The sequence below is a fragment of the Gymnoscopelus microlampas genome (assembly GCF_963454915.1).
Source record: "Gymnoscopelus microlampas genome assembly, chromosome: 1".
Lineage (NCBI taxonomy): Eukaryota > Metazoa > Chordata > Actinopteri > Myctophiformes > Myctophidae > Gymnoscopelus > Gymnoscopelus microlampas.
This window is the reverse complement of record NC_139962.1, coordinates 46,482,159-46,503,549: the sequence shown is the minus strand read 5'-3', so window position 1 is coordinate 46,503,549 and position 21,391 is coordinate 46,482,159. Positions and strand designations below refer to the sequence as shown.

At 41.0% G+C, this 21,391-nt stretch overlaps 1 protein-coding gene across 2 annotated transcripts; it reads left to right on the top strand.

The window, feature by feature from the left end:
• Positions 1-699: 699 nt before the first annotated feature.
• On the top strand, positions 700-21,025 carry dna2 (DNA replication helicase/nuclease 2). 2 transcript variants are annotated; one of them, XM_084060037.1, is made up of 24 exons: positions 700-995; positions 2,353-2,415; positions 2,839-2,920; positions 4,166-4,253; positions 4,992-5,141; positions 5,384-5,567; positions 6,173-6,321; positions 6,821-6,943; positions 7,363-7,606; positions 7,882-7,999; positions 8,523-8,679; positions 9,381-9,575; positions 10,327-10,566; positions 10,763-10,876; positions 11,644-11,753; positions 13,026-13,135; positions 13,605-13,733; positions 14,600-14,692; positions 14,995-15,188; positions 15,277-15,366; positions 15,953-16,166; positions 17,731-17,820; positions 18,293-18,478; positions 19,680-21,025. In XM_084060037.1, the coding sequence occupies exons 1-24, from the start codon at positions 963-965 to the stop codon at positions 19,935-19,937; spliced, it is 3,414 nt and encodes a 1,137-aa protein (XP_083916163.1). In that variant the 5' UTR covers positions 700-962; the 3' UTR covers positions 19,938-21,025. The 2 variants fall into 2 exon arrangements, with proteins under 2 accessions (XP_083916163.1, XP_083916162.1); XM_084060036.1 differs by having other exon boundaries at positions 2,839-3,913.
• The last annotated feature ends 366 nt before the right edge of the window (positions 21,026-21,391 follow it).

Here is a 21,391-nt window from a genome sequence, read left to right as displayed (position 1 = left end):
TTCAATTCAATTCAATTCAATTCAATTCAATCCAATTCAATTCTATTCTATTCTATTCTATTCATCACCATCCTCTCCAGGCTGAGTTTGTTCTTCTCCCCTCAGGCAGGCAGAATAGATTGACCTGAAAGTTTCACAAATTAGTTTGGTTTCAGGCTGAAACTAAAACAGGACAACAAACTAATTTCTTATTACTTAGCCCACTGAATCACCCCACTGAAATGTATTAACCTTTTCCTGATGACAATAGGTACTGACTGACTGAACTGACCTTTGTATTGTAATAGCTCAGAACACCAGGGGGCGACTATAACGTCCCTCCACTCAAAAACGTGGAGGAAATGCGATATATTATATTTTCTTCCTCTATTGTTCGTATTTTATGTTGTATTTCAGCGAACATCGATGTAATTTACACGATGTAATGAATGACTAATTGATATTTTGATTTGATTTCACAACCAAGGAAACTAAATAGCAACAAGGAAATGGTCTATGTCAATTATTTTGAAAAAGAATATATATATTTGTTCTATTTTTTGACATTTACTCGTGACACATAAAAATCGGTCCGCGACCCAAAGATGGGTCCCGACCTATTTTTAATTCTATGGTCCGTCCCGACCCGACCCACTGTTTGGGAAACAGTGGTCTATGTCATTTCCGTCGCGCGAAGTAGTCGTTTCCGTTGCGCGAAGTAGGAACATTTGGCGCTCTGCCGCAGCTTACTGTTGTTTTAATGTGTTGTATTGTTGAAACTGAATGAAATCAGATTGTCTTGAAGCAGCCGGTGGCACAGGTCTGAGGTCTCCATGGTGTGGATGAGTGGGTTCGATGGTCTTCGTGATAAATGGAATAATAAATGTGACAAACGAGTGACAAAACAACAAGCCAACGCTCCCTGATCAAACATTAAAGACCAGCTGCTACAACTGTCTGCCAGCCATTTGATCACAACAGTCATGAAAAGGAATACTAAACTAAAGAAAAACCCGGTGAGTTGATTTAGTGGCTAGTATGCTATTTCAGTAGCCTTACCTTGGATCAAGACTATCATGTATTTGATCGATTTTGATATTTGCTAATATCAAAATCCATTAAATACATGGTAGTCTTGATCCAAGGCTACTATTGCAGTAGCAGAAAATCACAGCCTTTCTTCAGAATGTTTTACTGTTGGAGAGGATTCATTGGTTCAGTGGTTCTCAAACATTTTCATGCCATTGACCTCCAAATTGATGTGTATTTGGGTGGTCCCAGCCACAGGACCCCACTTTGAGAACCATTGGACTAGTTAATGACTCAGCTAATACTACAGTCAGACAGTTAATGTGCTGTGCACATTCTCATTTATGAATCATTGTGTCGTAGGTCTCTCACAACATGGTTGTTCTCTAGTGACTAGAGAACAACCATGTTGTGAGAGACCTGCGACACAATGTAACTCATGAAACATTACGTCAGCGTACGTCAGAGTCTAGTCTGCTGACGTAATGTTTCATGAGTTACATGTTATGTAATATTACACCATTGGTTCTCAAACAAGGACCCCCAGTTTGGTTTGTGTTATTTGGCCACAGACCCTTATATTATAACTCTTGAGAGTGTTACAAGTGCTATAAATGGAGTTACAGACCTGTAAGTTCCCATTGTTTCCTAACTATCAATCATTTCGCTGTAGACCTCCTGGGAACCCCTCAAGTATCCCTGGGGGTCCCTTGGCCCCACTGTGGGAACCACTGATTTACACTGACTACACCAAAAACTTAGGGAAAAAATCACACCCTGTGTGAAGAGAGTGGTGCCTTTGATGAGCCCTGTATTGGTATTGATGTTGTCATCAATGTTTGTTTATTGGACAAACATACATACATACATACATACATACATACGGACACACGGACAAAGTCAGATATAGGAGTGGTTGGCACCACTCAAAAAGATTTACACCACAGAGATAGGAAATCAACATGATTGAAATCAAATTACCTTGTATTAATTTTTTTGGGAGAACTACATTGTTCCCTTTTTAACCTACATGACTGACTAGCTGGTTGTTTCTTTGTTGTCTATGGTTCATCTGATCTCACACTTGTATGTCGCTCAGGATAGAGTGTCTGCTGAGTTAAATGCCTAAATTATAAGATGTACAGTACACACACGTAAGGCAGTAGACTCACAAAATACAAAAGGTCCGTTGGGGAGCTCTATCTCACATTCTTGCATCTACATATGACCCTGGACGAAAACAGAATGTTCTTCCTTTCTCAACTGTCCAGACTAAAGTACAGTTGCTGCTTTATCGTGCTGTAATATGAACACTGTAAGAAGTCCGTTTTTTTTGTCTCACAGGTCACGGTCACCACAGCAGGACAGAGGGATATCTCAGCCTTTTTCTCCCCACCAAAACAAAAGGTAGGAAGTATGGCTGTAACTATCAATTATTTTCTTAACGATTATTCTATTGTTTTATTGTTTCATTTTTGCTGTTTGTTTTGTGAATCAATGAGAAAAAAAACAAATTGATATTTTATCTGATTAAATATTTAAGCCATAGTTTGTAGTACAACTGTCTCACACAAATACATCACAGGCTCACAACAAGTCACATCGGGACACGTGTGCTTGTAGATCTGTTGTTTTTCACCCAAAATCGTATTTTTTTTAAAAATCGATAATTTGATAAAGTTCAATTAACTGTTGCACCCCTAGTAGTAAGTTAACTTTATTCATTTGTCTTCAATGTTGTTTCAACGATCAACACATGCATATCCAAGTCTGTTTCTATACAAGTTTCTAAGGAAAACTAAACTCATGTTTTCACTGTGTTGCTTTCAGGGCACAGTATCTTCCATCATCAAACCATTACCAACATCCACTGCCACAGCACCTACCAAGACCTTACCTCAGAATAATAATGGTAAAACTTCCCTTTCCAAACATCTTTCTTCCTCCTCGCTGCAATATCTGTCCCCATCCAAGAAGAGCATCCTTGGGGACCTAGAGAATATCCCCCCTTCATCCCCTGACCTGATCATTTTATCTCCTGACCTGATCCTCTCTGTCCCTGAGACCCCAGACAGTCAGATTCGACCCACCTGCACATCATCGTCCAGAGATGCCTCTGGGCTGGGGAAGGTTGACACGCTGTCCCCTGTCTGTCGGAGTTCACACAGAGAGAGGAGCGAAGAGCGAAGATCTGGTTCAGTAAAGAGACTCTTCAGCCCTCATGATGAATCCAACAATGCCAAGAGATCCAGAACCGACAACACACAACTGATCAGAAAAGCCCTGGGCCCCAAAACTAATGGCGTAAAAGTAACTACCATTATTACTACCATTCCTACCATTCCTTCCCTGAAAAAAACATGCTCCCCCAGAGACCATTTACTAAAAGAATGCCTGCAGTCGATTGGTCAGTCCGAGAGATCACAAGGTGAAGGGTCAGCGTTCAGTTTGTCAAGAGCTAATCAACCGACATTTATTGACGGCAGAAAGCAAGGGATATCATTGAAGCCTGTTTCTGTGAGAAGGGTTTCCCTCCAGTCCTCCAAGGGCTCAAGTGAACAGGAGTGTGTATTTACTGTGATAACAGAACAGAAACTCACAGAGGAGAAACCCAGTCTCCCAGCCTTAACACAACACACATCCACACACACTCTTGGAACTGCACCTGAGTCAGATACATGCACACTTAATGCTGCAGACATGCACACACCTGCTATCTGCACTGCCACAGCGGTGCCACAGACAGGTTCAGGAGAGGAAGTGCAACGTCTATCTGTAGATGGTACAGGAGCTCCAGGAACAGCAGCGACCTCATCAGACAAAGTCGGAATTTCTGTGGCATCAGTGGACCAAGACATAGTTGGAGGCACGGCCATGATATCATCCGACCACAATGGAGTTGGAGGTATACCTGTGTTAGAACTAGGAGATTATTTATATCAGAGATGCAAAGGAATTGGAAGTGTAAAAGCTAATATATACTTTGGCGTGCAACCCTTTCAACAAGTGTCACGTAGCAAAAATTATGCCGTAAGTCTGTCAGTGTACTAAGATATTGTCATCTTTATGCAGTTTTTACTCTATATTTTATAATGACGAAGATGATTACGACTATTGTTGCTGATACACCAGGCTATACTTTTTTTGCATGTTGCAGGATTTGAGACTTTGGATGACGGGTGGTTTGATGAGCCAATGGATCAGAGCACTGCCAATGTGCAGGTGGAGAAGCCCAAAACTGCACGGTAAGAAATGCACGTGTGTGTGTGTGTGTGTAGCAGAAAGCTTTGACTTTTCCATGTCACGCCATTATTTCCCGGAGTGTAACCTAACCACTGAGTTGACACGTCCAAAGTCCAGCCCAGGAGCCAATTATGGCACGAGGACAGATTTTATATGGCCTGCGGCTGTTTTGAAATTAACCTGGGCAGATAGGCAAATTCTCAGTAGAATTTGTAAGAATTCCTAACTGCTCATTCCTTCTGCTCTCTTTTTCAAGATGTGAAAGGAAAGGAAATTATTTTATTTTAAGTAAAAAATGATTTTGGCACCACTGCCATTTGAACAAAAGACAATTTATTGGAGTGTAATTATAATAGTACTGCAGTGCGTGCATGTGAAAAGGCTGAATTGTTTTTGTTCACATCATAGATGAGTGGCTTACATTTGGCTAAACTGCCAAAAAAACTTCATATCGCACTGTAGTTAAATAAAATAGTTAAATGTGACTTTGTTATGGTCCAAATATTGTACAGTATGAGAGATGCAGTCGGCCCTAAGCTATTTTCATATTTTCAAATACGGCCCCTTAGGAAAACGTTTGGACACACCTGCCATTAAGGGTTAGAGTGAAATAAGTTTATTATTACTAGAAGGTTCCGATTACGTACGTTAGACTCTCACATATTCCGTTCCTCTCTCTCAGATTATAGGTGCTCATCAAAACTATTAACAGCCATATACGTGTGTATCTCTCCCTACAGTAAAGTACCAGACCATGTTATACTGTGTGGAGGCCATAACAACCGGTACTGGGTTCTGGATGTGGAGGAAAAGCCTAGAGAGAAACTCCTGACTATCACATCTTCTAAAGCACTCCATCCCACTGAGACATGTCTGCTTAAAGATGGATGGTTAGTGTGTTCTCAATCCGCTGTTTTCTCTTCATTCTTTTAGTGTTCTTATGCCTGATTTATACTCCCTTGCACAACGGTGTTGCACGCTGAAAATAGCAGACCTACAAGCTCGCAACGTATCGTCGTGAACTTGTAGGTTGGCTATTTTCGTTGCGTGACAAAATATCAGTCAGGCTTTATTCACATCACATGCATGTATTCCATGTTGTCTGTCAAATCCACTCTCTCTGTGACTCCAGGGAAACGAGCCCAGTCTCATGTGGCAGTGTGGTACATCTGGAGGGCCGTTGTGATGCTGGTTCCTGGCTGGTGGACAGGGAGCAAGGCTTTCTGGTTCTGCTTCCTGATTACCTAATCTCTGGAACCAGCGTTGCTAACTCCATCCGCTGCATGAGGCGCGCTGTGCTTTCCGAAATGTTCAAGGTAATGTTCGATGTTCAACAGTAGTATCCGAGCCGAGGTGTGCGCCTATAAAATGATGTTGTGACATTTTTAACTATGACTGAACTTTCATGCTCTTCATAAGTTTCACATTCACTTTTTATCTCACCAGGTATAGAGACTTTGATTGGTCTACTGTACTTTACAAACATAGATACACACATACAGAGAGGCCCTGTTCTAGACCACACCGTAAAAAGAAAACACAATAACTTTATTAAGACAAGTCAAAAATAAAAGCTAAGCAGTGTATGAATGTAACACCAATTTGTGGGAAGCTTGGACAAAAAAATATTTCTTCCACTCTTAACACAAAATTGTGATGTGACAATTAAAGTTGATGTCTACCTGCTATCCTAGTTACTATGAAGGACATGCTGCTCTTAGTGGTCTTATCAGGCAACCAACTTCCCATTAGCATTATAATCCTTGTACTAAAATGATTACTGATTTTGTTAAAGCAGTTTAACACCTTGTAGAGAGAATACTTTATTTTGCACAAGTAGTACTATATCAGTAGAACGAAATCAGTAGATAGTATCACCTTTTGTAACTCAACCTCTTTTTGCCTGTTCTGTCCATGTCAGAGTTTTGACGGTGGTTCGAAGCAGATGCTGAACGGCACCATGGTCCATGAAATATTCCAGAAGGCTGCTTTGGCTAAAGATTTCTCCACGGAGACATTGACGCGCCTTGCAGATGAAGCACTGCACAGTCCTCAGCACCTAGGAACTATGTACGTGTGTCTCTGTCTGCGTTTATGCGTACAGTATCTGTCTCTTAAGCACATATGCGTCTCTCTACTGAAGACACTGTCTTAGTTAGCTGAGCAGGATCTGGACCGCCCACATGACTGGGACAAAAGATAGAGTGAGAGTATCTCTATTTAGTGAGAGATCAGCAGTATGATGGGTGCGTTAAACCTTCTGTCTGTAGTCACTTTTGTGTGTTTGTGCATGCGTGTGCCTGCATGATTAAGAATCTAGGACATGTCAGTGGGACTGACACAACATAAGAGATTTATTTCCACCTAGAAAACAAGATGACTGATAACTGGGCAGACTGGTCACAGGTGCGTCAATCTCAACGGGGAATACCAGGCTACATAAATGCCTAGTATTTTTTATATATACGTATACTAGTATATGTTTTATTTTTTTAACATGAATCCTTTGAGTAACGATGTTTGTGTTTGTTGAGTTGAAGTGTGTATGTTTGTATGGTTCTCTCTCCAGGTACAGTTTGGGTTTGAGTCAGGAAGAGATGAAGCAGGAGCTGAGTGATTATCTGCCCTCCCTCAAAGACTGGGCAAACGAATACCTCAATTCTCCCAACCCAAAACCAATCAGTTTCAAACTGTATGTACACACACACACACACACACACACACACACACACACACACACACACACACACACACACACACACACACACACACACACACACACACACACACACACACACACACACTTTCATTTTTGGCCAATTCTGACAGCACTACTAAGCGCGGACATGTGCAAAAGAATGCATGTATTCCAAACGGAGAGGAGCATTCGGAATAAAGTGTTTATATGGTAAATATATCCCGATTAAAGCGGTATATACCACCGCTCCAAACCCGAATGAAAATTAATTCCAATCAGACCTGAATGGAATATTCTATTCCAATTGAGGTGTTTACATGAGCATTTTAATATTCCTGTCCATGTAACCGCAGCCACTGACTTGGGTTATTCCAGAAATCAGTCCTTTCTTCCCTATCTCTATGTCTCTCCAGTCCTAGCAGCGGAGGAGCCCCAAGCAGGGGGAAGGACGCCTCGGCCGTGGCGGTGACAGTAACTGAGTTGGCGGACATCGAGGAGAATGTGTGGTCACCACGGTTCGGGCTGAAGGGGAAGATAGACTTGACAGCCCGAGTTCGAATCCAGAGACCAGGCAAAGGCGGTATAGCCCAGGAGAGGATCATGGCCCTAGAGCTGAAAACTGGGAAAGAGACAAACTCTATAGAGCACCGTAGTCAGGTAGGTACACAGGAAGATCATTGGTGTAAAAATGCACCCAAACTTATCTGCATCTTTGCACAATTCATTTAAGGTTTAGACATCTAAAGCCGTTTAAAATGAATCACAGCATCAGTAATTTAGAGTTTTGTCTCCAGAAAGTACAGATGTACTTGTATGTTTGTACGCATTAGGTTATTTTGTACACTTTGAGTGTAGAGAGGCTGGAGCTGACTTTATATTAAACATCCACATTTCCCTGTAAATTCTGTTCATTTTGGCTTTTGTGCATGTAGGTGATCCTGTACACTCTGATGAGCATGGAGAGAAACATATCCGCTGAGGCTGGCTTCCTGCTATATCTTAAGACTGGCAACGTGCACCCTGTAGTAGCAAGCCATATGGACCGCAGAGGTATTGTGTACACACACACACACACACACACACACACACACACACGCACACGCACACCATAAAAAAAGGTAAATGGTGTAATATTATTAACGGCATTTAAATATTTAAGGGTTTAAATTTAGGTCACCAAAATCAACTATAACTTCTCCCTTTTGCCGATGCCATAGTTTAATTGAATTTGATAATAGCTTTAAATCTGCAATCCATAGATTTTGTGTCAAAAAACACCGGATGCGAAGCCAGCTCCTGATTGGGAGATCAAATATCTACCACTACAAGAGGGAATCCCTGCTTTGCTATTTTTGAACATTTTTGACAAATCTTGAAAGTGTGAGAATTACTGATTTAGAAGGCATTTGTAGAATTGGCCTCAGGTCTTAATGGGTTAATATTATAATGACCATCCAATACACCACACCACAGTTCCCTGCAACCAAGGAAGGGCCCTGTCTTCTCACATACAGATAAACAGCGTCGTCTTTTCCATCTATCCATCTACCAAACCTCTCTCTGTTTACATCAGAGCTGTTGAAGCTGAGGAACATGATGGCCCATCACCTAGGCAACACTGTGGAGAAGGGGCCAGAGCACAGCCATCTGTCTAGACTTCCTGACATCCTGACAGACAGACAGACCTGCCAATACTGCCCTCAGAGGAGAAACTGTGCTTTATACGAGAGGTACACCATGAAAACTTGAAGCCTAATTTATACTTAGTCATACAACAGTGTTGCTCACAGCAAATGACTGATAAAAAAAAAGCAAAAGTATAAATTAGGCTTAAAAGAGACCCACAATTGTTCTACTTGATCTCTCTGTATCTGCCTGTGTGAATGCAAGTTGGGAATGGAATACTGTATATCGCAGCACTTTCCCGTCATGATTCCAACACTGGCTTTACAAAGAATGGTGTACGACGGTGATGTCATCCAACATAAGCTAAACTACAGAGCTTGACTTCTTTAACTCCATACCTGTATGAGCTAGAGTACAAAGAAGTACAATGACTCTTGTCAGAGAAAGTTGTAAAGCTAAAGCAAAGTGCTGTTAATGTTTGGTTGAGGTAAAGTTCTGGCAGTGATGCTGAGCAATACAGAGTGAAGGTGTACAAGTATAGCAGGTGCTTTTTGTATTTAATTCTTACTGGCAATAAATGAAGATACAAGCTGGTACAGCTGTCCTTTAAAGACCCATTCCAATGTCTTAAAATCTTAAAATCCAGGTGGTACTGTTTCCATATCAATTTATAAGTGCAGTAAATCAGTTGTTGAATCCAACAGTTAAGTAGGTCAAACAGAGCTAGCCAACCCACATAAATAACCTAATTTGATAATAAATGAATAAACTACATTCAACTTATTATTAACTTCTCACCTCTCAGGGTGGTGAACAGCGGATCACCAGACAACATCTCATCAGATGTCGTGCGTGACTTTGTGCTGGAAGAGACGGGTCACCTGACCCCACTACACCTGAACTACTTCTCTAAATGGCTGCTGCTCTGCTGCCTAGAGACTGTTACCATGGAGAACAAGAATGGCCGCAAGCACGTGTGGCTGCAAACTGCTGAAGAGAGGTCAGAGCCTGGCTCATGTAAAACACAGTTGCATAATATATATATATGCTTATTACACGGCTTGATTCTGATTGAATGTTTTTCAAAACATGCAAAGCCAGAAATAGACAATGCCGCAACATAATATTGATTAATGTTTGATCAATACTTCCTACTGGGGTTGTGTTGTGAGCCTAACTGCTGCACTGCACGCAGCTGGCATCTAATGGACTTTGTTTTTACTGTAAACAATTAAAAATCCATTAAAACCGGGAAAGCATCTGTCATTTTTAAATGTTTCCATTGGCTATTCAAATTTAGCAGATATACATATGCTATTTTTGTACAGAAAAAAAAAATCTTGAAAGTATGAGAACTACTGATTTAGAAGGCATTTGTACAATCGGCCTCAGGTCTTAATGGGTTAAACGTTTTGCCTCAGGGTCTAATCACCCTGTTGGGTTTATTTCTCTACAATGACCTGCTCACTATTCATCATCAAAATGATTAATCTCAATATGTCATCTTAAACACTACTAATTGTAAATGTATGTACTGCACATAATTGTAATCACTAGTATACTTTGCAACACAAACGTTTTCAGTGTCAGTTACTTTTTGATTACTTTGCCACCAAAATATGAAGTATAATGCAGTTTTTCCATCAAATTGTCAGTTTACAATGTGTGGCCTTAAATAGACAAACTAGGCTCACTAAAGCAATACAGAGAACATTGGCTGATCTATGATTCTATCTGGTGTGTTTTGCCAGGGAGAAAAGTGGGGGCTGTGCAGGGAACCTGGAGCTCTTGGGGCCAGTCACCGTTCAGTCAGAAGAGGTTATCCTCCATCACTTCCAGCGCCAGGGCACAGCCTCACAGCAGGGGGTCAAGAGTAGTTTGGCTGAGGGGGACCGTGTTGTCGCCAGCGACCAGGAGGGTCGTCTAATTGCCGTGGCATCAGGCTACCTGTGTGCAGTCAGCGGAACCTTGATCAGCTGCACTCTGGATAAGTGAGTATACGTGTACGCGCATCATGTGCATGAACACACGCACACTGGTTTATTAAATACCTTTTTATTGAATTTTTATAATAACCACTAAAATAGTCATTGTAGTAATCTGAATTCAGACCTGCACCCAGACATCTGCTCAGTGGAAATTGTGTGTGTGTGTGTGTGTGTGTGTGTGTGTGTGTGTGTGTTGCAGAGACTTGTCTAAGTACAGTGGTGTTTTATTTCGGTTGGACCATGATGAGGGGGTGATTGGCCTCAGTACTCACCTCACTAATCTCTCCAGACTGATGGAAGACAGTCAGGACAGGTATGTCAATTACTAAATGATATTAAGCCATAACATGTACAATTTTATATATGTTAGCAAAACATAATGGTACAGTTTATATAGGATGAAGTGATAAAAAGCTATATACAGTAGTATGTGTTCTTTAGCTATGATAAAGTATACAGTATTATGCGATAATTAGCTATGATGCTATATACAGCATTATGTGTTGTAAATATGGTATTATGTGATAGCAGTAAGCTTTTATATTATATATAAAGTAGTATGATGATAAGCTATGACAGTAAAGTATTCTTTACTGTATACAGTATTATGTGATAATATGCAATGAGTGTAGTATGTGATAATAAACTGAGACTATAGAATATACTGTAAGTGTATGCTGTTATAAACCATGATGCTATATGTACAGTAGTACGTGATAAGCCATAATAGTTACAGTATTATGTTATAAGCCATGATGGAATACTATAAAATGGTATAATAAGCCATGATTGTATAATGTATTGTATATTGTAGAGTAGTCTGCAGTAAGAAGGCGTTATGAGTGTAATATATTATGTGGTATAATAGTATTCTGTGGTAATAAGTAGCAATTGATCTATATTTGTCTGTGTGTTTGCTTCTGTGTGGAACTTTATATCCAGCAATCATCTATGTGTTTGCTTCTGTTTGGAACTGTATATCCAGCAATCATCTATATGTTTGCTTCTGTTTGCTTCTGTTTGGAACTGTATATCCAGCAATCATCTGTGTTTGCTTCTGTTTTGGGACTGTATATCCAGCAATCGTATGAGGGAGCTGATAGTTGACCTCCGTCCTCCAGAGTTCATCTCTAGTCTCAGCTCTGTTCTTCCCAGAGACGCCAAAGACATCGTAGCCAACATACTCAAGGGTTAGCACTCTACTCTGTCATATACTACTGTTCCCAAAGCAGATCAAAGATCATCCTTGTCTTTAAACTCTGTTCACTTATATTCTCTTTTGTTGTATGCGCTATTTTAGATATTTTTTTCTACAGGGTAGAGAGGGTGTAACTCAGTTTCCAAATTTCACCACCTAACATCCCATTTCAAAATGAAAACTCCACGCTACAGCTCACAAAAGGCTTGCAAACATGCAATAACATGTTGCATGTTTGTAAGTCGTTTAGTTTTCCTATGCTTTTAAGGTGCTGTTGAACGCTGTTGAATAGTATTAATAAATGTTTTGCTTGCATTTTATTTCACCATTGTTTTTCTTTTGGGCCGGTTTGGAAGCCCTTCCCCCAGTGTTTAATAACACTGGCAAAGCCAATCGCAACGTATCAGATAAGCTATCATTTTGTTGGGGATCACTGCCGGCCATTGGCCAAAGTGATACCCAAAGCGCAAAGTTTGTAGCCTGGGTTTGCTGGCAGGGAGGCAAAACTCTGCACCACCCTGGCCCAGATGTAGCCAAGAGAACAGATTTGCAGAGCGACTGAACAATTGCCCTGTCAGGCTGTGTTTAAACTCGGTGAGAAACTGAGAGAATTAACATTGTCTTAAGATCCAGTGACCCAGTCCAGTTCATTCATTCAAAGTGCTTTACATAAGGTATACATGGCGTTCAATATCTTAATTGAAGGAATAAAATCTTTGAAGAAAAACAGAGATAGGCTAAAGTAGGTCAGGTTGTATTTGAGTATGGGGTACAGACTACATTGGAGCTAAAGATGGACACTTTAAAATTAACCATTTATGTATCAGAATGAAAATAATATTCAAAAAATCTTTAGTAGAAGGTAGGAGAACATAAATGTTTTTAGCTTAGAGTCAGAGTTGGAGCAAGTCTCAGATCCTCTGTGTGGCATAATAACTAAATGCTGCTTCAATATGTTTTGTTTTAACCATGGGAACAGTTAGTAGACTGGTCCTGGACTTTCTGAGACTTTTTGAGGGTTCATGCTTTTTAATTCTGGTTAGAAGGACGTTCTAAATGCACCTCTGCTGACTGACTGTCTTTTTTCCCTGTGTGTGTGTGTGTGTGTGTGTGTGTGTGTGTGTGTGTGTGTGTGTGTGTGTGTGTGTGTGTGTGTGTGTGTGTGTGTGTGTGTGTGTGTGTGTGTGTGTGTGTGTGTGTGTGTGTGTGTGTGTGTGTGTGTGTGTGTGTGTGTGTGTGTGTTTGTGCGTGCATGTGTGACTAGGTCTCAACAAGCCCCAGAAACAGGCTATGAAGAAGGTGCTACTGTCTAAAGACTACACACTAATTGTTGGCATGCCTGGCACAGGCAAAACCACGACCATCTGCACCCTGGTGAGCTTTGAACCAACTACTGTAGAACCCCAAACTAATCCATACTTTGACACTAGTTCTACTGCTGGGTTTCTATAATACTATGGTAGAGAATGGCTTTCACCAGGTGTTCTAACCAAATCCTGATTAGACCGCTAGAATAACAAAGAGTGGACATGCTCACCGCTATCTGCGCCCTGTAGACTAGAGGGCATAACCTCAACTCCAATGTATTTTGTACAGCCCTTAATCACTGTTACAGCCTAACCCCCCCCCCCCCCCCCCCTCTCAATCGAGTAAGAATAAACTCCCAAGATAAAAACCCTTGATGGGAAAAACAAGGGTTTTTCCTCAGGAACGGTCACAAAATAGACGGCCTGTTCCAGGGCGTACTGGCATGAAATAGGTGCCGGGTGGGCAATATCCATCACCTCATAACTCCCTTCTTCCCTATTGTTTTTCTCTCTTGCTGACTGTGTATTCCTCTCAGGTTCGTATCCTGCATGCCTGTGGCTTGAGTGTCTTGCTGACCAGCTACACGCACTCTGCTGTTGACAATATCCTGTTGAAGCTCAAACGTTTTCGTGTGGGCTTCCTGCGTCTGGGACGGGGCCAGAAGGTATACCTTACTCAGACTTAGGCTCCGTCTTATTTGAAAGCTACCTAGGTATGTAGCATTCTGTAGGAAATATGGCCATTTGGTACTGTCTCGTTAAAGCCAGAAACATTGTGTAGAAAACATACAGGGCATATTTGCCAGCACTAGCCTATATATGGAGATCCCCTTAAATGAAGACAATCGATTCCTAAACGTGTCATAGATACGGAGTCTGACATCAGCAAACCCTTCCCAGAAACTCCATATATAGAGATAACCGTCACGTCCAGGACTGGCGTCATAGTCACATACTTGGGCATAACTGGCATAGGCCGCTCCATATATGGAGATGTCTGACACTATCTGACAATAGTCGATTACCACAGCCTAAAGCAGCACATATCGGTTTCCATACCTCGCATAGCAGCTTTTGGATCTGGTTAAAGAATCAGTCGATTTGATAGTTTCTATACATTGGATACATCATAGTTAGATTCTTTGCTTTGGGGGTGACAAGATGGCCAAGTAGTTAGGCTATCCCATAAGACCATGCAGCGAAGCCAGAGACCCTGCATCCATCAATGTTATTTATTATTATTAAAGTCAGTCAGTTCATCTGTTGGGCAAGAGGATGGATTACCATGGAAACTGCTAAATTTGTCACTTGATGCTAGCTTATATGAATCAAACAATTTTAACACCATAAACAACCGTGGGCATGAAAACAAAACATTAGATAATTAAATTACTTAAAATGCTTAACACTAGTGTCATTTTGGAGAATAGAATTGTCAATACCTTTTTCTTTTTCAAAGTTAGAACTGAGTATCATCTCATTTTCTCTCTCTGTCTTTGTCTTTTTCTCCACTCTGTCTCTGCATCACTAGATCCATCCAGATATATTGCCCTATACAGAGGAGAGACGGAGGAAGGATGCCGTTCACAATCTGCCAGAGCTAGAGCAGCTTTATAACAAGGAGGTGAGGAGATGTGGGCTGCATCACGGTCATTCGATTTTACCTGCTACAAAAACCTATTCCATCGCAGAATTACTTGACTGGGAATTACTTATTTCTGTTAGTGTTATCATTTTCCTAAAACAAATGAAAATATATTCAAATGTTCCATAATGACACGAGTAGAACCAGCACCCTCCAGTGAATTTAAGGCATAACTCCAGTAAATGTGTTATGGTGTAATAAACGATAACGGTAGCTTATTGTTTTCCCGCAAATTAATCATAAATCCCCCCTCTCTCTCTGCCATTAAACTCTTTCTCTAGCTTGTGGTGGCCACCACCTGTATGAGCACCAAACACCCTATTTTCTCTCGTCGCCGGTTCGATTTCTGCATCATTGACGAGGCCTCACAGATCAGTCAACCTATCTGCCTGGGACCACTGTTCTATGCCAATAGATTTGTACTGGTGGGAGATCACCAGCAGCTACCTCCTATTGTACAAAACCAGGAAGCGAGGTATAACGATATTTTCTGTGTGTGTACGTATGTATATACAGTATATGCATCTGTTTGTGTACTGTATATAATCATTCTGTCTCTCTAGGTCTTTGGGGATGGATGAAAGCCTGTTTAAGCGCCTAGAGCTCCACAGTGAAGCAGTGGTCCAACTCAATGTACAGTATAGGATGAACAGGTACACATCATTAACAAATACTGTGAGTTTATATATATGGGGAATGTATTTGTTTAAATGAATCCAAATAAGCACACGTTTCTAACACTTGCAGCAATTACGATGGATGTTTATTAATACATTTAAAAAAATCTGAAAGATAAATTCATTTAATGTCATAGTCGAATGATTGATTTCAGAGAGACTGTAGAGTGTAGATAGTCACTATTCACTAAGGGGCGGCAGGGGCTTAATTACAATTGCACAGAAAAGCAATCTAGCTAGCTAGCTTTATCATAAAGAAAGGTTTTATGGATGGATGTATTGATTGACGGATGGATACCTTTATTGATCCCGCGGGGGAAATTCAGGTGCCAGAGACAGCACAGTCGTAAACATTACAGATACAGGGTATAGAGTAGACATACAGTAGGTACAGAAGAATAACGTCACAATAAAGACACCCTCAAACAAACAGTAGTGCTTTGCTTTCTGGATCAGCAGAATTCACTCCCAGACCCTCATGTATCGAACAGGCCTCGTTGAAATAAAAAAACATAGTTTTCCCACAATGTATGTGTGTAAATCGCTATCTCTCTCTCTCCAGTCAGATAATGTCTCTCAGTAACTCGCTGATGTACGATGGGCGGCTGGAGTGTGGATCTGAAAGGACAGCCACCGCCTTGCTCTCCTTGCCCTTCCTGGTCTCAGTCCAATCACAGCTCAGCTCTCTCGCTAAGACACGTCCACAGCATGACTTATCCTGGATACAGTCAGCCCTGTTGCCTAGCAACCCTGTCTGCTTCCTGGATACCTCACAGGTGGGTTGATTTTTTTACTTTGTATTTTTCAGACACTGGGCTGTGAGCCACAAGTGAAATGGATGGAAAGTTCACAAGGATATGCAGTAATGTGTTTTGAAGGATTCGCAAGAGCAAGGAAATTGTCATAAATCATTGAAGTGCAGTGGGAAAGCATTAATGAAATGTTGATCTAGGCTCCAAAGTAGCCTGACGGTACGTTGCGGGTTCGAGTCCCGATCCCGGCAGCCTTTGCTGCATGTCACTCCCCATCTATACGTTTCTCAAAACTCTAAACAAGTCAAACACATGAAATGCGAATCCCCACAAATCCACCAAATTAAATGAAAACAATATTATGTTGTCTCTGACACACAAACCATCATATTATTAGACATTTCTATAACCAGTTGAATACTAAATGGAGGGAATGGGAGGGGGCGTATTTGAATGGAAAACACTACTCTCCTTATCGGGAGAATTATGCCTTTGAATGTTCAGTGTTACATTTACTCCTGTTGTAAAATATTACTGTATAATAAGAAGAGGGATTTGTAGTGCTCTCCAAGGGGAAATTACTTATCTGCGTTGAGCCACTAGTGTCTAGCTGTGAGTGCACAGGGGAGCAGTTTGAGGTTAAGTGTCTTGCTCATTGGGACTCGTAACCAGGTGACACAAATCCTGGAGGAGCCGAGGGACTTTCTGATTTCCCATACAGCCACTCAACCTCCTGAGCTGCTGCCAATGTTGTTGTTTTTTATAGTAAAAAATAAAACGACACAAAACAATATGTATTGTAGCCTGTATATCACAGCAAACACAACTGGATGTATAAAATAATGTGTACAGGACAAACTAAAGAAAATGGGCAGGTTCAGTGAAAGAAAAGGCGTGGATATCAGGGTCCACATGGGAACAGCATGGCTCGGTTGGCTATGTTGTGGACCTTGGAGCAGCCTGTGACCTTATTAGTCTATACATACTCTTCTATCACATACACTGTACTACTGTATGATGTATCACAGCAAATTTGAAATTTCAGCCTGGTCAGAACCCTGTTGATTTCATTATCAAATTAAAGTTAAATATTTCAAAAAGTATATAACGTGAAAGGTGGAGGTAATTCTGTGGCCCACTGGCAGTGTGACTGTGAAGAAGAAATGTGATGCTGATTGGTCCAGCAGTTAGCGAGATTATCGCCAGACACGTAGACAAACAGACAGGCGCTATTGCGCTGTACATGGCTAGACCTGCAGAGTTTCAGGTTGTGGTCATTCCAGCGTTGGTGTATAAACAATCGAGAAAAACGTAATAACGCACCTGGGCATGCAAACCCTGCTCACACCGATCTATTGTTCTACATCTCGGTTCCAGACATGTGGCCGATTATCTGATTTTGATCTTAAGAGTGACCTTGACCATTACCCTTTTTGACCCAAACGTTATCGTCTTGGCAGCCTACTGAACATTCCCACTAAGTTTAATGAACACACACACACACACACACACACACAACCAGTTGCGATACTTGCCATGCATGCAGGGCAAGGTAACTAATGTCTCTGTACTGTTCTCTTTACTGTAGGTGCCAGCATTGGAGAGAGTGGAGCAGGGAGGCGTCAGTAACCACATAGAGGCTGCCCTGATACACACACTACTGACACAGCTGATAAAGGTATGGCGATGCATGCGCACACACTTGGTTTCCTATTTATCTCTGACACTTTAAAATGCATTTTAATGTTCTGATTTCATGTACCATTTTGTACACATTGGAAGACAATGTCAAGCTTTGAAAAGAGGGACAAAATATATAACTGAAATGCATTCATAGGATAATATGCCTCAATACATACAGTATCTAATAATACTGGCTATAATGTGATTTTAGTAATGTATGTTGAAATGGGACATTGAAAATCTTATGAGAAAATCACCTTCCTTGTCTTTTTACAAGCTCTGTTTAATGCTGGTAATGTTGGCGTGTATACCTGTCTCATCAGCATCACCCCTTTTTCATCTTTAATGTCTTTGAAACTTTATCTTTGGGTTTGCCAGTTGCCTATAAGGCAGGTGATGATGTTCTCTAGCCTCTGAAGTAACGCATCTTCTTACACATCTCTTATTTTCCTTATTTATTTCTTTAGGCAGGTTGCAAGCCCAGTGATATTGGCGTTATCGCCCCCTACAGACAGCAGTTGAAAACGATCTCGGCTCTGCTGCAGTCGCCTGAGTTCAGCGCTGTGGAGGTTAATACAGTGGACAGATACCAAGGTCGTGACAAGAGCCTTATTGTGTTGTCCTTTGTCAGGAGTACCACAGAGGAAGGAAACGTACGTATCTATTACCTTATTTTCATTATTGCCTTTATGTCCCTGTCTTATGTATCTCACCTTCAGTCTTATCTCTTGTCCATCTGTCTTTATTTTTCACCCTGACCCTAAAGTTTCATTCATAGTCGGACGTAAGGATACGTAACGAGCGCCGGCGCTCCTTGCGTTGTTGTTTTTTTCTCCCCCTCCGTCACTTACGGCCCCAGTTTTCCCGTCCGTGCAGTCGACATTCACCGTCAGACCGACGTGTACGTTCAACTACGTTGCCTGTAGTACCACTGGCGACCGTTGGCAGTAAAGGAAAAAAAAGTTTTCCTTGGGCCCTCTTTCGCCAAAGAAAGACTTACGTTGGTGGAAGTACTTGAGTAAATGTACTTAATTACCAATAGCCGACAGCCAATCCACGGTCTGTGACAAAATGAACCCAGCCATTCCATAAACACACACACACAAATAATACAGCACAGTGCAGTATGGGTCGAAACTCACGTTTTGTAGACGATCATTGTTTTTGTCTAGTTTGTGGACTAGTGTGTGTCTTTTATTGCGTTGTTTTGGCTAGACGCTAATGCTCCATGTTAAGCGCTGTTGCCAGGTTTTGTGAGAGAAATAAGCAACCAGGTCTATGAAAATAAGCCCAAAAGAATCGACTAGGCCACGTCACATGAAAATAGCAGATCTACAATATATATTTGAGAATCACTGGTTTAAATAATAATAAGCATTACATAATCAAATAAGCAACTACACTTTAGAAACAAGCCCAAATAAAACCGCAACCACCAAAGTTTGTTTACAAGCAACTTTACCGAAAAATAAGCCCAAAGTCGCTTATAATAAGCGGACATGGCAACACTTTTACTCAACACTTTTTTTCGCAACTGCCATCTAGTGGATTAATAGTGTATGACGCCTCAAAGGAATAATTCCAACGTCTTTAACGTGCGCGACTACGCATGTATCCATAAAGAACGCAAGACATTCCTCACCCACTGACGTACGTTAAAGAACCATCTAGGGACTTTGAACGGCCCTTAACTCGGACAGAATCTGAGCATTTTTCCTCCCTCTGTCTGAAAGGAAAGAACAACATAAACAAACAAACAAACAAAAAGAACGACAAATTGTGCAAAAACAATTATTACAATATGATAAAAATTCATCTCTCTGTGTCTCTGTGTCTCTCTCCCTCCATCCATAGTTGGGTGAGTTACTAAAGGACTGGCGCCGTCTGAATGTAGCAGTCACCAGGGCTAAACACAAGCTGCTGATGGTGGGCTCAGCTTTAACACTACGACGCTATGCACCCCTGGAGAAACTACTGAATCACCTGCAACAGGAGAACATGATATCCTTTTTATATGGCTTATTATTACCTTTAATAGAGAGGTTTGTCTGTTTGTATTTTGCAAACCACTGGACCGATAATTGCCAGATTTCATGTACATGCTGCATGTAAGCAAACAAAAATGAATATCCACATTTTTCACATGTTTTATATTGTATTTATTTTTCTAAATACAGTAGCTTACTTTGCTGTCAACTGTTCTCAGACTTTTCTTATCTTCCAACTTGTCTTTCAGAATGGGTTTGTAACTGTGTGAAATCTGAAAAGTGTTCTTTCAGTCAGCACAATATCTATCTTATCTTATCTATCCATGCCATCATGTGATCATGTGCCTTTGAGTGAAAACTCTTGCCTTTGTGTGTGTTTTCATTGTGCAACTACTGTGGTATTTTCCTGAACCCTGACCTCACATAATCAAGCTCCCTCCAGCCACCCACGAGGCCCTGCCCAGCATGCACCTGTGATCACAGGTTCTACTCACCATGGTGTTTTAAGTTTTCTGACAGCAGAGCAGCCAAAGATTGTACATCACCTCAACAAGTTATCACATCGTTATATCCCATGTACTGGCTGTCAAATACCCATCCAGATACTGGGAGATCTCACTTGTTTCTCAGACCAGCTGGAATTGTTTCCTGTGGCGTATGGTCTTTTACAGTCAGCAACAGGTTGGAAGATGCGTTGTCATGGCAAACTGGAACCGCAGCCTCATAGACTCAAAAACGTTAAACTACTGTAATTAGACAGAGACTTACTGTACATAAACAGGGCCAGGGTCTATGAATGAGGTAATGTTGTAGGAAATAAGCTGAGTGATGGTTGTATGCTACATTGCCTGAGGCATTGCCATGTTGTTTTGTATGTTCTAGTTATTTATTTTAAATTCCTCATACTTGAACTATTCCAATTTTAGAAAAAAAAAGTAAAACCAAGGTTTTGCAGTATTTTTCCCTCAGGTTCACTACTCCCAGTTATTGAACTTTACCTTTGTATTTCAAACCATCAGACCTCAGTAGTCAAACAGACAATGAACATGTGTCCTGGCCATTTTTGCTGTTTGAATATACGGAGCACCTCACCAAGACTTCTGATTAGTTTGGATGATTTTAATGTGTTTTTGTTTGTATTTGATTTGAACAAATTGGCTGTTAACGTGATTAAAAATAAATAGTTTTTGCACATTTAAACGTGAATAAATATTAACTGTGACAAAGGTTTCTGTTTTTCCCCAATGGTCATTTAGCAAGCTAAAGGTTTCAGCATTGGATTAAAGAGTCGGCACATTTGTTTGACTTTTTGCATTTGTTTTATTGTCTTTGTCCTTTTGAATTGACGAGATGGTTACAATTTCTATCTTTGTGTGATGTCTGGAGAATGTTAAAGGTTTCTGTCTTGCCCCTTGGTGGCACTGCAGGATGACGTATAGTATCTAGAGTCAGATTTGATGTGTCAAAAGGTACTAAATATGTGTCTATCAATACACATTGTGTCGCCCTGCCACAGAGTGACTGCATTTATCTTTGAAAACATCTGCCTCAGGGTGGTGGCAGGTTGACATTTCTATC